We start from the raw sequence: 18,068 nt of genomic DNA on the forward strand, positions 1-18,068 counted from the left end.
AAGGAAGGAACAAAGGAGGCCAAGGAGAGAAATTCAATTCGGAGCTCTTGCACGTTTGCTCACACGCTCGCCGATACAGCGCGTCGATAAGCCGCCTCTAGCCGATTATTTTGCGAGAGTATCACGGAGTATCGGGCCGAGCTTTTCCGCCAACATGACAGCCGTCAGACCAACATGGACTTGTTTTGTCGGTTCCTGTACAACGTTGTTATCGCCGTTGTCGTCTTTCTCAGGATGATCAGTGAGTAGCGAGAGCGAGACATCGATCGGATGGATCCATAAATCATTTCGTAGAAAGAAATTATACTCGCGTGTGAACTTTTGTGACAAACCGTTAATGTAAAAAGGATTTTGCTGGAGTATCTAAAAATTTAGTTACGCAGAAAAAGTTAGTCTTAAATCGATAATAATATTTTCAATAATATTAGCAAAAATAGTGTATTCGATTCAATTTGTATTGATGCAAGATTTTTAGTTTTGAATTGAATGCAAAGTAATACTTGCATCAATACAAATTCAATCAAATCAAGACTAAAGTTTTTGAAGCAAGATTACAATATTTTTGCTTATATATACATATACATGAGTATTATTGTTAATTTAAGAATAGTTTTTTTAAATGTAGATGTAGATTTCAAAATGACTTTTTGAGCTATCAAAATGATTACGTATAAGAATCTCAAACATAATGAGGGATGCTGCAAATAATTTTGACATTATAGTAACCAATTTGAGCTACCTACATAATTATTTTGATGGTTCAACAATACTATTTTTAGATCTACATCTAGTTAATTTTTTGAAATGTTTCAGAAACATCGTTCTTTCTATGTAAGCATTTCGAGTAATGCTGCAAAAAGTTTTGACATTCTAGCAATTAAGTTTGAGTGTTCTACATAATGTCGATGGTCCAATAAAATTCTTTTTTGATCTGTGTCTAACTAAATTTTTCGGTATTTTAAAACCGTCCTTTCTGTGAAAGAAATAGCTTTCGAAAAAGCATTTCTGAAATTATCGACTCTGCACGCGAAATGTGTTTTCTGTTGGTATCTGTTGGAAAGCTATTTGTGAATTTTTTTATTGTATCGACGATTCTATCAAACAGACATGTATGTGAACAATCATAATGACCGTGCAATGTAAATTCTCGCGGCCGAGAGCTGTATATTAATGGACGAGCTGTACTCCGCTAATATTAACCGCGCTGAATAAATTTTATTAGTATTCCATGCGCGAAGATAGTCAGAATATCGCATAACCGCGACTGCAGTATTTAACTTGGCTATCTATCTCGAGCTTAAAGCTTAACGCTCATGCCATTACTCTTTGCTGCCAGATAATACCTCTCCTTCAACGAACAAGCTTTGTTACCATAATCGTCGTCGCGATAGATTAGTGCGAACTTAAATTGGATTTCGACTCGGTGTTCGGTCTTTCGTTTTTCGCAAAAAGCACAGCCGAACTTCAAACATTTGTCATGTGACTTTGTCAGACAAGTGGATTCTCAATTTCTTGACGCTTACGCTCACTCCCGTATCGGAAACTCAATTCTACGACGTGAAATACATCTGATCTCACCGGATTCCGTAAAATGTTAAAACGGCGAGACGCGTTTACTCCGATATTGGAGACGGTCGGTCGTGTATCAATACCGTGTATCGGGCGACCTTTGGCGACATCCCATGCATGCGCCGGCAGCTGCGGTCGATCGCATCTGCTACCATGATCTGCCATAACTCGAAACCTTGACCTTTGAGCAGCTCGTTATCTGTTGGTATTTAAAGCCGCAAAATCCGCGTAGTTGTGACGCGGCGTCGCACGCCACGCGAAATAACGGGGCCATGCAAGATTTCTGCGAAGTAGTACTCCTCGAGAAAAAACGGGGCTCACCCTCTATTATCACGTGCAGTCACGTCAGCGAGAGAACGGCGAGTAGCTACGCATGCGTCTCATAAAATCGATGCCTAATTTTCTACGATGAGTACGCGATACAATTGCTTCTAATAAATGAACCTTTCGAATTCCTTGTTAATTCTAATTTTAATAAAATTTTGTACGTATATAAATTCCATAAATAGATGAATTTAGAAAATATTAGTTGGGTCAATAAACGGTTTTTAGGCATGAAATGCCTTATATATAAAGCAATTTTCAATTTTTGTTATGCTTCTCTCTCTCTCTCTCCCACACACACACACACACACACACTCAAAACCTTAAGATATCTCGCCATAGAGATGTTTTCTTGTAACGCTTCTCGAGTAAATCGTTACAATAGGGATTTTTTAAAATCTATTCTTTTTTTATTATTCGTTTCATCGTTTTATGTTTTATTTCTACGCTCGATTTGCGTGATTGACGAGGATTATCGTAAAAATTTCCTTGAAAATCGTCTGAATAATTCCCGTCGATATACAATAGGGCTGTTTTGCATTGATAATATCTTCGATCGTTTCATTTTGCATGTATAGCTGTTAAACAGGCACATAAAAACAATAAAACATGCATACTTTGTTAAAAAATGTTTATATATTTTACATAGGCTACACAGAAAAACTGTAGATAATATACGTTTCCAATATCGATATTATATTTCAAATGACTGTGGAACATCATTTTAACAGAATGTGTTGCTCTATTTTCAGAAAACGGCCTCCTTTCCTTCGAAAATCCCAATTATCACCTAGATCCAGCCCGGTTGGACGATGCTCTGAACAGCAATGGAAACGGTAGTTCTCTGTACGATGAATTGTATCAGGAATTGGTCGGCGGCGGTGGCAGAAGCGGCGAGGTGACTGGCGGCGGGGGAGGAGGTGGTGGAACGAGGGTGCAAGCACGCAGAACGTACGCCACATTGGATCTGGGCAGCATGGGGGTGGACGTCACCCAGGGCCCCCTGACGCAGGATTCCGTGACAGACGACGCTCCCGACAACACGGACAACCATAACCTAGGGTGAGTGCCATTAGCTCCGTCACGTTTGCGCTTTCTCTCTCTCTCTCTCTCTTTCTCTCTGGCGTTCAATAAATGGTTTTCCGATGCATGTTGATAGAACGATATTGCTGCGTACGTGGAAATTAAAAGCGCGATATGACAAGAATATGATAAAGTATCGCCGATATGACAGAAAAATGTGCCAACTACGTTAACGCGATTTTCTTTTGGTAAATTAATTCGGTAAATTAATTACAGAATTCATTTTTTTTATGAGCTATTGCTGATTTTTTTTACACAGAGAAGTAATAAAAGTGACAACAAAGAATATGAAAGTCATTATATATCTAAAAGAGACTTACAATTGGTACTTTCGCGCGACACTTGAAAGAATTAGCTCGATATAATTCTGTTAGCAAAAAGAGAAATAGGACGTGTAATCATATGATCATGAATCAGAAAGTAGCTTTCTATAGGGATTTTATTTTTTTATTTCAACCAACTGAGAGAGAGAGAGAGAGAGAGAGAGAGAGAGAGAGATATCAAGGAGTCTCTTTCTCTTTTTCTCTGAAACGCAGGAAAATGGAATATAGCTTCCAGCAGGGAAATAGAAGCCGGCCCCTCGTTCTTTTTTTTCTGCGTAATATAAGGTCCAAGCACCCATCGTGGCCGTCGATAAAACTTTCGAGTCGGACCTCATCCGAGATACCGCATAAAATTTCAATAAATCTAGAAGCGAAAGACAGAGGATGAAGAGAGAGAGAGAAAGAGAGAGAGAGAGAGAAAGAGAGAGATAGTCCAATAGAACGGATGGTCAATGTTACAAGACAGTTCGAACTTATTCGCGACTGTTACACGAATTCGGTGCAGCCCCCGCGTTCAGCCGGAATTCACTTCTCTCTTCTTTCTCGTATTTCCATCGGGACTCTGTTCCATTGTCCAACTACACTATCGAGTTTCCGAGGATATTTAGAATAACACGAAAACGCGATTCCGCTCATGAAATCCGAGACATGACAGAGAAGAGTCGCAATCCGGAATAAGGAAACTCGTATAAAACACGTTAATTATGTTGTGAAAAAATTATTAAATTACAAAATACAGACCACGTCCGATTATTATTATACCTCATGCTCTACGAAGATCCTATTGTTTGAAACTTTAGAAGTCCGAATGTAATTTTTAATTTCTCGCAGAAGATATATGGATGTTATATGGTACAATGTTTCCCGTTTTTAACATTGACTTATTATTATTTTTACACAAATCTACTTATTTTCTGATACTTCGTAGTATCTAACGATAAGAGAGATTGTTGAACTCTTACTTCTTCATTAATTATATCGAAACGAGATTTTCCGAAAGGTCAAGACGATCGTCTTTCAATTCCAATCTACTTTCAGTTAAGATTGAAATTAGATTCATCGCTCGAGCCAGACTTTTTTCATAATTAGTTTTGAGTATCTCTTCGCTCTTCCGTTCAAGATGTTTCACTTTGAAAGATATTCCGTTAAAATTTTATGTTTTAATAATTATACTCTAAAGTATAAAATAACAGAACGAAAAATGCATTCTAATTTTGATTAGTTTCTTGATGAATAATTTATTAAGCTCAAGTTTTATCGTTATTAATATTTTATTAAACTTTATTAGTATTTTACTAATACCTTCTATTTTCTATTCTTTTATCGACCAATATATATAAATAGATATTCTATACTCGAAATTCTCTGACTAAGCAAAGATCACATCGCACCGATTTCATTCATTTTGTGAAAGAATCAAGACGCATTAATGGTTAGCCGCTGGATTGTAAGAGAGTTTCTGCCTTTGGTATAATAAAAACTCCTTTCTTCTGGACCCTTAGACCCTTTCGCCGACCCGGAAATCCGGGCGAGCATAAAAATGCAATTAAGGAAACGCCCAACGTCTGGTGCCTCCACGTCGTACTATTTCTTCTCAATGGTTCCTTTTCTTTTGGATCGTCAATCTCCATTTTTTCATATTTTTCTTTAAGTTTATTCGCTTACGCTTTTAGCATAATACGTGACAATATGCGTTAAAAAAGAATTAAAAATCTGCCGCGCGATTTTGAAACATTAGAGAGACTATAAGTTTCAAACAAAGCTAGAATAGAATTTATTTCATGGTGAACGCGCGGCTATACATATACTAGTGAAACAAAAGTATTATTAGACATTTCTGTCCGCCATTGAATGTGATACACGCGAGAAAGTTCATCCCACAAAATTCCTAAGGGGGAATGCGCGACTCGTTTTCTACGCTGTGTAGCTCCGTTGTTCACTGTGTTGTCGGCAAAATGGCGAAGTAAGGTAATGACGCCATCAGCCAACGAGAATACGGCGTTCCTGATCGAATTTTACGGGCATCACGGGCAGGGGAAGGACGAAAAGCGAATTTCACCGACGACGAGCCGACGGCGAAGGCTTTCATCGCGGTACCGCGTTAACTTGATTTACGTGATGTGCTCTTAATGTACGCAACATTACGTCGTTAGACGCTTGACACATTCGGAATAGAGTTCCATGTGTCTCCGGAATACTGCCACGATTGCACCTATGCTGTGACAAAATTTCGGTAATTTTATTCCCATTCCCTGAAATAAACTGCGTTTTTATTTAAGACACCGTTCAGTCGTGCGACAACTTTGAATATATAATAGGGTAGGATAGTGTTTTTAATTTTTTGAATAATTCGATACCTTCTTATGATAGATTTTTATATCTTTCTTTTATAAATATTGTTGATATGGAACAAATTTTGCTGGAGTATCTAAAAATTTGATTGATACGGACCTAAAAATAACTGCGTTGACTAGTATAATTGGATTTTATCAAAATAATTACATAGAAATCTTAAACATGATAAGCACTGCTGCGAAATATTATAACATTCGAATAACCAGTTTAAGTCCTGTAGTATAATTATTTTGATGATTCAACAAAGTTATTTTCTGTATCGCTAACTATATTTTCAAATACTTTTGCAAAACTGTACTTTCCATGATCATTCCATTAAATCATCGAACTTTTGTCCTGTACATTCTGCATGCTCGTGGAATCATCAACTTTCTGCACGCAATGTACCTACTGCAATCTCTGAAACGCATTAGCAAACCACCCCATCAGTAACCACGCGGTTGCGTTGAACCCTCGCGAGGCACTCATTACGTAGCGAGGTGAGGTTAAACCGCTTTCGCTGATAAGCATCCCGGCGTCAATAGCTTCTGGGAAAAGAAAAAACTTTGCGGAGTCGCACCACACAATTCTACTTTGGACAGCTACTTTGTCACCTTCTTGAAGCGGAAGGGACGGGACGGGGGGTGGGGATGGGGGCCAGAAGGCATAGAAACGCGAACTCGAAGACGACGGGTTTGGGCACGAAACGTCTCGACATTTCCACCTCCGGCTGGATATTAGGCGATAAGCTGGCCGTACTAGAGTGCAAGGAGCCGAGAAAGGACCGGGCGGCGGTTGAGTCACGATAGGCTAGAAGGTGCGAGGAAGGTGGTACGTTCATTTGTGTGTGCGTATGTATGCGCGCGCTTACACGACTGTGTGTGTTCGGAGATTGAACTCAATCTAAACTTGCGACAAACTTTGTCCGGGCTCCACGCTATCTCTCATACCTCTGTCGATTCGCCATCTACAACCTCCGACCTTGTTCGCGATAGGGCGAAGGTGACGTCTCGAGACCAAACGGGTTACGTTGGCGGCAAACGTAAGGGAAATTCGTGGAGAGAAAGAAAAAGCATGTTCTTTGAAACGAAATCTTTGCTTCAAATTGTGCCATTCGAAAGTATATTCATATATTGTAGGTACTATATTGAGCGCGCAGGAAAAAGTTTAAAAATAATTCGATGATGTTGCCGGAAATAAAGCACGATATAAAATCATTAAAGATATCTACATAATGTTAAAAAAGAGCAGTTTAGATATTTTTAGAAACCCTAATAGAGTCTGGTTAAGTGATTTTTTTGTCAAAGTTCTGTGATAGAAAAAGATACCTATGCGTGCATACTGTCTCTCCCTGTATATATATTATCTTACTTTACTTTTATTATATCTCACTCTATAAGCTTAATTAAAATTATAGAGTGAATTGTGTAAATTAGAGTGAGATAGTGTATTATATATATCTTTTTCTCGTAGAATTTTTACAAAATAACTCATGGCCATTCTATTATAGGATCACTAGATATTTTAAAGTTTTTAAATACAAAAAAAAGTATTGCATTTATTATGAATTTATATTAGGCTTATTGCACAATTTCATAGAAAAGCGGAGGAAAACATTTTCGTAAAACGGCTATGCGCTTAGAAAATCATTTACAGTAAAAAAATCGTTTAATACTCAAAAAAGGATGAAAAAGACGTAGCGTTTTTAATAACCGGATCTCTTTATGTATCCGCCGGAGCGGTTGGCAAAGAGCAAAGGAATATTAACGAGGAAATGCATTTTCTTCGTCAAATAAAAAGATAGTCGATGCACGCACAAAGAGCCGAATTAAAAAATTAGAAGTCTGCAAAGCCGCATAGCGCTGCCGCCAATTAAAAATGCTTTAATTTCACATTTACTCGAAAAATTCAGTAAAACGTCGCGTGCATTTCCCTCCTTCTATTCGCTTCTTTTTTTCCAACGAGCTCGCTTCTCGCCGGACGTATTCTCATGAAATTCAAAACCGTTACGAAGTCGTAGCTCCGGAGTAAATCGCGTTTCATCGCAAGGCACCATCGATGAAAAGTGGAATTTTCACGCGAAAAAGGAAGCGCTGATAACGCGCGAAACGAGGTTATCGGACTGGATGTGTGTGCACATGGTTGAGTTATGTCGCGGCTCTCACGATTTCGCATCACTAGTTTCCGTTGTGATAACAAAAGTTATGCCGCACTGCAACGTCTAAGACAATTACCTCTCGCATACTGTTGCTGTTATAAAATTAAACACTCTCTTCGTAATTTCTTGACGAACTTCTCTTTAACTACTTAAATACCAACAAATAAAACGAAAACACACATTCTGAGAAACATTGCAAAGATTACATATCTAAATTAAAGGAAGAACAAGCCATGTGTGTTTATATTAAGTTTTGTAGTTGTAGAATTTCAAGTGAAACTCTTTCGTTCTCTTACACTGTTTTACACTTTCAAAACTATAATTATAGATTTAACACTATACAAGGTTTGTATAATTTTCACTTTCATGTTAATATTAGACCAACGTGGTGTGAATTTAAAATCTTTATGTACACCATCATAGTGTGAATTTAAAACCCGTAGTGTTAATTATATAGACACTGTGTGTATGAGAGAGGGGTGTTAAATCCACATTCTCTTTTTTAGTATAGAAATGAAATAACATGATCAAGCGTCGCGCACTCATATTACTTCTCATTCAGCGAAAGAGTAGATCTGGTTATGACGGAAAAAATGGAGTAGACCAGCTATAGATTAATGCGGGATACATCAATCTTCATCGGTGGCTGACAGCTTATCTGGCCTGTGGCAAAACACAGCTACAACCCACCATCCATATTCACTTATATCACATTTTTCAGCCTTATATACGTTCCTTTGCTCTCATCTCTGGATAATCATCCTTCGGAAACTCGAGAAAAAGAGAGATCGTAGGAAGATCGAGCGTCTTGCCGACATAAAAAAATCTAATTGAGCGTTGCAACAAAGGCGATGGTTACACCAACGAGAAATCAATTTCTTTTACACGCTTTTATAAAATAGCTTTTTCTCTTCTACAAAATTGAATTTTTTTCGTGCTATATCGTCTTTCCGATAAAACCGATTGAATAACGAGTTAGCGGAGTACTCAATTCCTGCTTCCGTGATTTTCTATTGGCAGCTACCGCATGAAAAATTGAGTAAACAAATTCGGAGAGGAAGGGCACAGGTCGCGAAATAATAAAAGCCGCTCCTCGTGTTTCTGTTATTTTCAGCCCTTCGATAAAAACCAGCTGTCAAACTTACAGTTCGCCGTAAATCAGCCGTACGACACACAGAGTGTCGCACGAGATATAGCACGACTCCTTGAAAAGGGATTTGTATTTCGGGAATGTGGAATAAAACGAAAGAAGAAATTTCTATGCCGAAAATACATCTGTCCCGACTCGTAAAAAACAAATTTCGCCGCGCGAGCATGCGTTTTCGTTCCGCGTAATATCGCCGAATGACTCCGACCGCACTCCACTTCGTTCAGTGCGGTCTGTCGTGATGAGGGAGTGGCCGGCTCTCTTTATTTTTATTATCATCATTATCGTCCTCCATATGATCCTCCCGGTGAACGACGGTGATGCGATACTGAGTATTCGCGAACAACCCTCGCGGGCAGAATGCGCACGTAATCGCACCAACTGCACAAAGCAACGCCTCGTAACGACGTTGTCGACCGATATCCCGATAAAGTCCCCCGAGCTCAGCTCCATTCGGGAAGCATAAACCCATAAGGAAAGGTGTGTTGCGTCGGGCGCCATTCGGGTGCGAATTGCGAAACACCCGTTACTGTATCGGACCAGGCTCGGGGCAAAAGAAGAAGGGAAAGAGAGTGATACAATAAATCTTTTTTATCAGCTATAACTGTCTATTTTTCATCTTCATACCATTACGGCTTCTTCTTTCCTTTTTTTTTCTTTTTTATTGACTAATGATAAGTCGCTCTCGGATCGGAAATCGTCGTGATCTTTAATACAGCCCTTGGGGGGAGAGGAAGGGGGGGGGGAGTTTATGACGATTTAGAGTTTCGAAGAGCAAAAATCTCAAATAAAATATTCGCCGAAAGAAAAGAGCATTCGTTTGATTCAAACAAATCGTTGGTTCTAAGATCCAGAAAATGTCATGTGAAATTAAAGAATTTTCGCGAATACCTCGTCGCGATAACATCGTGCGGACACTTCGCTCAGGTAGGAAGCATAAACCTATAAAGAATGACGCACCATTCTCGAGGGTCTCAAAGAGAAAGAAAAGAAGGGAAAGGAACTCGTGGGGTGTGGAAAAGAGTGTGGAGGAACACCTCACATCTCACAGGGATAGGTATCTTAACGATCGTGTCTGAGGCGGGGTACATTGGGCGTGAAATAAGGCGCCTTTGTTAGGGCAGCTTTTCTTTGGTGGAAAACTCATCCCTTGCTCTCTCTCTCTCTCTCTCTATCTCTTGTTCGCTCGCTCGCTTGCTCTTTCTCCATCATGATCTCCGTCCTTCCTCCCACATTTCGCACTCTCCTCGAGACTTCACCCTGCGTCGCTTCCTCTTTCGTTTCCGTTTCCGTGACACCCTTGCGACCGCAACCCTCCTCCACGTGAGGTCCTTTCGAAGGAAAGTGCGCCGCCTCTGACACCTCCTTCCATAGAGTTTTGCCACGCTCGTTTTCATGAACGAGATGCACGGAAGGGGAGTTCTTCCCGCGATCCTCGACAGGTTCATGACGCTAACTCGTGTGTTGAGAGAAACTCGGTGCATTTGCTGCATCGTGGCGCGCGATATTAATATAGCGACATCAACACGATTTTCTTTGAACAGAACACTTTTTATTAAGCAAAAATAACAAGGAAGTAATTATTTTTATTTCCTTAATAATTATTTAAATGATTATATTATCTGATTAAAAATAATCATTTTATTAATATATTCCTTGAATTTTATATAACGTGAATTACAATATTTTTAATTACATACTAATACTGAAAGTCATTTTCATTAAAATTCTTAAAATTTATTGGATTTAATTATTTATAATGCATATATTTATAGAAATTTATATATTTAATAAACATTACAACGTCTATAATATCTTCAATTATACACAATAATAAAGGTTATTTTTGTTAAATTTCTTAAAATCTATAGTAGTGCATTATAAAAAATATAGTGTGGATTTAATACTATATGGTATATATATAATTCTCCGTGTTGATGTTAATACTAACATTAACATGGCGTAAATTTAACATACACTTAATTATAATATATTAAATCTACATCGTGATAATATTGATAGAAACGCCATGGATTTTAAATTCACACCAATAGATATATTTTAGAATGTGCCAACTTAATTAATATCTACATTGCTCGAATTTTATATGATATGAATTAAAATATTTTAAGTTATCTATATAAGAATAAAGATTATTTTTAAATTCTTAAGATTTTTAGAAATGCGGATTTAACGCAAATTCTTAAATGATACCGATATCATTAAAGTCACAATAGGAGTTAATGATATACAGAACACAGAGCGATTACGTTTGTTCCAAACAAGACGGAATGACGTCCGTAAAGTAGTTCTTTTTAAGATGTGATTGAATCTTAAACCCACACGATCATACTCTAGAATTTTTATGCACTCGCGCGTTGTATCCTCAAACCTGTCACGTCCCGTCTGGCTGAGTATACGACCTAGAAATTTATGATAGACTATGTCGCCGTTGTCAACGCCGTAATCTCCTATAACGTCGTTATCTGCAACGTACTCCAACGACAGCTCCTGGCTGTCTTTATCTTCCTTCCGAACCGAAGTCTTGAAATTTTGTCGTGCGACATCGCCGTCGATCACGCGTTGAAAATCGTACGAGTAAACTAAGAGGCGGGGTCGAACGACTGGAATAAACGCAGGCACGTTTCGTCGATTTTCAATATAACGGCTTTCAATATAACAAAGGATTTTCAATATAACGGCTGCACCGTTTCTATCTTTATCTCTTTTTGAGACGAGTGAACCAGCTAGAATTGATCATCTGCCCGATATATCGATATATATAAACTGTTTATATCGCTCGCACGTGGAATCGTAGATTGAATTCTCGCGATCGGTACAAATAAAAGAAACTTATTTTTACTTTGATTATAAGTTCGATTAAGGCAGACTTCTGTTAAATTCTTAAAATCAAATTCAATTTGTTACCGCGGACCTCATCGCGATAAAAATCTAGATATTCGAACGGCGAGGGTGAGATATCATATCGGTGCCCGTCATTCTTTCTCTCTTTTATTCATCGCGCATGAATCCACGACGATGGAAGTGGTACGAATCGATAAATAGTCAGACCGAACGGCAGTGCAAGAGAGCGCCCGGAATAGAAACAGCAGCCGGATATGTCGATGAACAGCGGCCCGGAAATTTCTCAATAAATTTCTAAACGGGGAAAGCGCAGCCGAATTTGCGACACGCGATATATCAGACAAGATTCCACAGTAATGTAATACTACGGAGGTAAATGCCGTACAGTTAAGGTGTGTCACATTCGGGACAACGAGCTCGGAAGTCCTCGTACGATCATAAGGGACTCCACTTGTGGCATTGTGTGTGTGCGTATGCGTGTTTGCAAGCGGCGTTTACGAGAAGACACACGCGAGAGCGAGCTTATGGCCGCGAGTACCTACGGCATAACGTCGAACGCGGGCATATAAATAATGCGGTGTCCCTTGGTGCCTGCACATTCACCGGTGCATACGTCGGTGAATTTATGTAGAGACTCCACGTCGCCTACGCTCGGTAGTTGATAAAAGTTTCAACGTTACTATTCGCGGTTTCAGATCGGACGATCATTAGGGATTATTGATCGCCTTTTCCTCTGTCTCTCCGTCCGGAATGAATCTTGCTAGTTGCGAATGATAAATTGGCAATTTATTCTCGCTGTGCTTAAATAAAATTTAGCGCCACCATTCCGTTCAGTTATACTTGGATGAAATTAAATAAGAAGAAAGGTTCTTTTTATAACACGCGACGAAAGTAATAGAATTGATATCACGGTTCACCGAATTGCGCGACGCCAGATTTTATATACATTTTATTCGATTCAGGATGCATCTGGTATTGAATACGTCCTCGGCAATATACCGTACAAATGGAAACATTGTCGGAGACATAATATAGTCGAAGGTATGGAGAAAACGTAACTATTCACTATGACATCGTGTCGCACGTATTTCTGTGGATGTAAAATCGATATGCATTTATATTTTATGTCGCAGCAACGAGTTCTAAGCCATGCGAGACATACGGTTGAAATTGCGGCGGGCAATATTCCCTGGTTTACGCTCCGCGCATAGAAATGCGCGATTCGACTGACAAAACTGTATCACACAGTACTCTAATATAATTAAATCGTATCACATTCGTACGTAAGTGTAAAACCAACATCATCACATCGCGATATACCGAGTTAAAGTTTATGAAATTCGGCTTAAAATTGCTATAATTTCAAGTACGTAGAAAATACTTACTTTTTGAAAGAATATAATGTGAGATATCAAGGAAATAATAGTAACCAAATCTCTTGAGTTAAAGCACAGGCAATAGGAACATGGAATAACAGATTTCAACTTATCAGAAATCATGTATTCTGGTATGATAGGCTGAAATCTGTTATTCCCTATTTCTTATTGCTGTACCTTTCAATTTTGTCTCAGGCTTAACTTCAATGTGCTTTTTAAAATGTATATCAAAAATTGCTTTAAAACTATCAAAAAAAAGTTTGTATCAAAAGTTTTAAAATAAGCAACAACCACATTTAACATATTCTTTTCGTGAATAACTAAAATTTGAGTTAAAGGTATATTTCTTGAATTAAATTGTTTAAATTAACAATGTATTGAGTAAGAATTAAGCGCTCATATTTATATTATATCTATATGTATTTATATGCATCAATATTAAGGTATGCATTTAGTAAATAATACACTAAATTTGAATCAAAACAAAAATATGTACATTACTTAACAAAATTAGAGGATCATTTGTTTCACTCTGCAAAAATAGACAAATTTTAAATAACTTTGTCAAAAATTATCGTATCGAGATTTAAAAAAGCATTTTGAAACTTAAAATCTCTACTTTCCAGATCGCTTTAAAAATGATTTTACTGATATTTTATGGAGTTACACAAATGTAAATAAAGATGCTTAAATCTCGAAATTTTATACGAAATTTTCGAAGTTTTACGATGCGAATTAAAAATTGCACACAAATGCGGTTTACAGCTTTCAAAAGAGTGAATCTTTAGCTTTAATTTGCTTTTTTACTGACCTCTGTACGATTTTTTTCATCGAATTAAAAGCAATCCTTTTTTGCTTCAATGTTGAATAACTCGGTGAAAAAAACCTCGTACAGAGGTCAGTGAAAAAGCAAATTAAAGGTAAAGATTCACTCTTTTGAAAGCTGTAAACCGCATTTATGTGCAATTTTTAATTTGCATCGTAAAACTTTGAAAATTTCGTATAAAATTTTGTGATTCAAGCATCTTTATTTATGTTTGTGTAATTTCATGAAATATCAGTAAACTCGTTTTTTAAAGCAACTATCTGAAAAGTAGAGATTTTAAGCTTTAAAACATTTTTGAAACATCTCGATACGATAATTTTTCGTTCAATTGTTTTAATTATAAAAAATTACTGAAATTGGCTATCATTTGTCGTTATAAATTTATTAGTATAAATTTTCTTGTTCGGAGAAAGGAAAGTAGCTAAAATGTTCAGCCCTTTCTCTTTATGTGGTCGATAGACGCAGACTGGATTAGAGGGTGTCTATTGGGAGCGTTAAAGAAATTTCTATTTGCCGAAATCTTTAGGATAGCTTATTTTATTTTTCAGCGCATACCCGACTTGTACTCCAGAATGCAGACTCAAGTTATACCAATGATTGCGCGCCGCGTGCACGAAACACGTGCGCACGTCTTACCGTGTACACGTGTATGGCTGCCTCCGAGTTTGTGCGCTACTAAAAATTTCAATCCGCGATTTCCATTCTAACGAGAGATCGGCGTATACGTGCCAGCCTCTTCGTGGGGGTCTCCAATTTCATGCAAATCGCTAGGACATCGTCGCGAGAGAAAGAGAGAGACGGGCAGTTCTCCGGCGACGGCATAGCACAACTGTACTATGTATTACGAACGACATGTGAGAGACCGAACGTGTGTGTGTGTCTGTGTGTATGCGTGGGTGGGGTGGCGGGGCCTGTTATTAAAATACCGTCGTTGAGAGTTCCATCGATGTTTCATTTAACTTGGTTCGAGGAACGCCGCATGTATTTCGTCCAAGCTACAAAATGCATTTTGGCATTTCTGATTTTTGTTTGTGCACCAGCACATTTATGTCACATATTTTCTCTCTAAATTTAAAGTAGAATTTAATTCTAAAGAACGACAATTGAATTAATGCAGTGTTGAAAAAGAGCTCATTGGTTGTCACACACACACACACACACACACACACACACACACACACACACACACACACACACACACACACACACACACACACACACACACACACACACACACACACACACACACACACACACACACACACACACACATAATTTTAAAAATTTTATTCTTTAGATTCCAGTCTAAACATTTTAGTTTTAAGAGTTATTTAAATTAAAATATTATATCAAGATAAATAAGATTTTTTTTTATTAATTTTTTTTCATATCTCGCATTTTGTACGTTTATCTTTTTTTAATTTTAAAACGTAAACTATTTAACTCAATAGTTTCCGGGAGGCAGTTCTTGCATTTTCCGTATGTTCGTGCTTAGCGAGTATGTTTCTCGAAATGCGCTAATGCACGCAGCCAGGGCAAATTGTTTTCCACCGTAAACTGCGTTACTTTCATACCGTTCCTTCGCATTCGGTACGGCGAATCGTGCCGGCGAATATTCTGTAATAGTTCCGCAGAATAGGCGCACGCGACAGAATCGCTTCCGGTAAAGTTTCATTATTCCAAGGAGGCGATAAATAGCGACCTGTTTTATGCAAATGGTCGAGTGTAGGCACGGGATCGGCTGCACTCTGTCGCTCCGCAGGTCCGTATAGAGAGAAATAAAGAGAAAGAGAGAGAACCGGGGCGACGCCGTTATTAAAGTGCTTGTATTGCGCCATGGCGTCACGGGAAAGAAGTATCGTGGACTCGCTTAACTCGTGAATAATAAACGGCGGAAACTGGCAGATAACTAGCGCTTTTCCGTTCTCTCGCGCTGAAATTAAATTAAATTGCAATATTGTACAAATGTGCATTACCTTTCGACTCTTTCGTTCGTGAATACATTCGGAAAATAGGAATCCAGCTGCTTTCATTATATTTTTGCAGTATTTGGCGTTAATAACGACGATGAATGACGGAATAGCAACAATGTCGAACTTACATGTAAATCTCACATATTTACATAACTATCTAGTATTGTGTTTTTTCGATATTATAAACATTTTATAATAAAGAATATATAAGTGCAAATTTATAAGTCGATATCAATACATTTTTATTGTTTATTTTTGATAATTTATTCCAAAGTTAATTTACTTGCCTCAAAGGCTTATAAAGTTCAGCTAGTAAAGTCGATATAACGAAAATTCGAGGAAAATAGAATAGCAACCGTTCGTACGAAGGCTGCACAAAATGCATTCTTCAGAGATATCGTACGATAGGAACTCGAGGCGTACGCGCTCGTACGAAAATGGCTTGGGGGTCGAATTTCTCCTTTTCGTCGATCAATTGCATGGTAGCTCGACTCGTTCTCTCTTTCTTTCTCTCTCCCTCTCTCTCTTTCTCTCCTCTTACATCCGATCTCCGTTCGGATATTCATCGCCCGTTTTCGCTGCATTGCGCAGAACGCCAATAAATCGCATTATCCGGGAACGACCGTTGCCCTGAAACGGGCAGCTTATTTGGCTGCGCTTAAATTCCGGTCTAAGCCATTTTCAGAATCCGGCGAGGAGAGGTGTCAGCGCCGAACCGACGAAAACCATCACAGACCGTTATCCTGAATGCGATATTCGCTGCGGAGCAGATCGAGGTAGAAATGGAAGCATTTTGATGTCTTTATTAAATTTTAATGACGTGGGAATACCATCAACGGCTGCGCACGTCATACTGCACTCGTAAAAGAAAATGTTTCGCTTGAGACAAGATATTTTGCAAGTAGATTAAAAGAAAAAGAAGAGAACGGTATTATTATTTATTTGACGTTAATAATGATGAATGACGGAATAACAACAATATCGAACTATTATATATAAATCATCTCAAATTTATAGTTGTCTGTTACGATTCCGATATTATAAATATTTTATAGGATAGAAAATAAGCTTTTATCAGACTTCTCTCTCTTATTATTATTTTTTTATTTATTTCATGCGTGTTATTTATCAAATATATTGACTTTTAACGATGAATGATTTATGAACGATTTATCTGCGTTGTTCATATATCATACACTTTCTGCTGTTTCCCTAATTCGAGCTCATCCATCAGTGAGCAGAAAATTGCGATACTCGTGCACTTGATAAGCTACCATTTGCGCGGCGAGAATAAAAGTCCGGACGTCTCCCGATCGGCCGCGGTCATTCGTCTCCGTTAGTCTCAGTGTAACGTGATAGTATCGATCGTATTACTGGCTTGTAACTCGTCGATCGAACACTCACACGCTGCCCTGCGTGTCGATACAAAATTCCTCGTCCCGTCCGCTGAATTACCTCGCGTTAACGTTGCCATCGCAGAGCGCAGTGAAAAAGGCCGGTTCTGGTCAGACAGCTGCGACGGGCATGACTCGATCGCCATCGCTGCACCTTAATTACTATTGCACCCGCAGTCCCGATCGAAAGCGTCCAATAACGGTGCCCGGTGCGTTAAACTTAATACGAAAAGAACATTGCCCCTTTGGGTCGCAGTCCATTTATATTGCACTACCACGAAATGATCATGCGGCAGCAAGAATGTACAATTTTTCAAATGTAATATTTATTAGAATTCTGTATTACGACCGTCAATTATAAATTAACAAGAATAGGGAAACCGTAATAATTTACGATTTACTAAGCCTCTACGGTCAAAGCTAGATTACTATGCTTATTATAATGTGTGAATTTATATACCGCGTATGTAGTCACCAATCACGTGCCGAAAATTTTTTCCAGACTTACAACGCAACAATTAAACAACTACCGCAGTAATATCACTTTTTTTAGTTAAATTGCTACCGCATATCTAACAATTATTTGATGCTTCTATATAGCATCTTATTAGATCTTTAATAATATGTTGGAAGACATATATTAAAATTTAACAATTTAAATGTTAAAGTAATGATGAATCTAAAATCTGTGAAAAG

The 18,068-nt window shown here is 38.2% G+C and overlaps 1 protein-coding gene across 1 annotated transcript in view; it reads left to right on the forward strand.

Annotated features, from left to right (window-relative positions):
* The window catches only part of LOC108775834 (protein Fe65 homolog), a 123,215-nt gene that overhangs the window by 64,433 nt on the left and 40,714 nt on the right, over positions 1–18,068 (forward strand). Inside the window, exon 2 of the mRNA XM_018542280.1 lies at positions 2,646–2,955. Coding sequence (XP_018397782.1) covers positions 2,646–2,955 — 310 coding nt within the window. The remainder of the gene's footprint in view (positions 1–2,645; positions 2,956–18,068) is intronic.

The sequence above is a fragment of the Cyphomyrmex costatus genome, unplaced genomic scaffold (genome assembly GCF_001594065.2).
Source record: "Cyphomyrmex costatus isolate MS0001 unplaced genomic scaffold, Ccosl1.0 scaffold33, whole genome shotgun sequence".
In the NCBI taxonomy this organism is placed as follows: domain Eukaryota; kingdom Metazoa; phylum Arthropoda; class Insecta; order Hymenoptera; family Formicidae; genus Cyphomyrmex; species Cyphomyrmex costatus.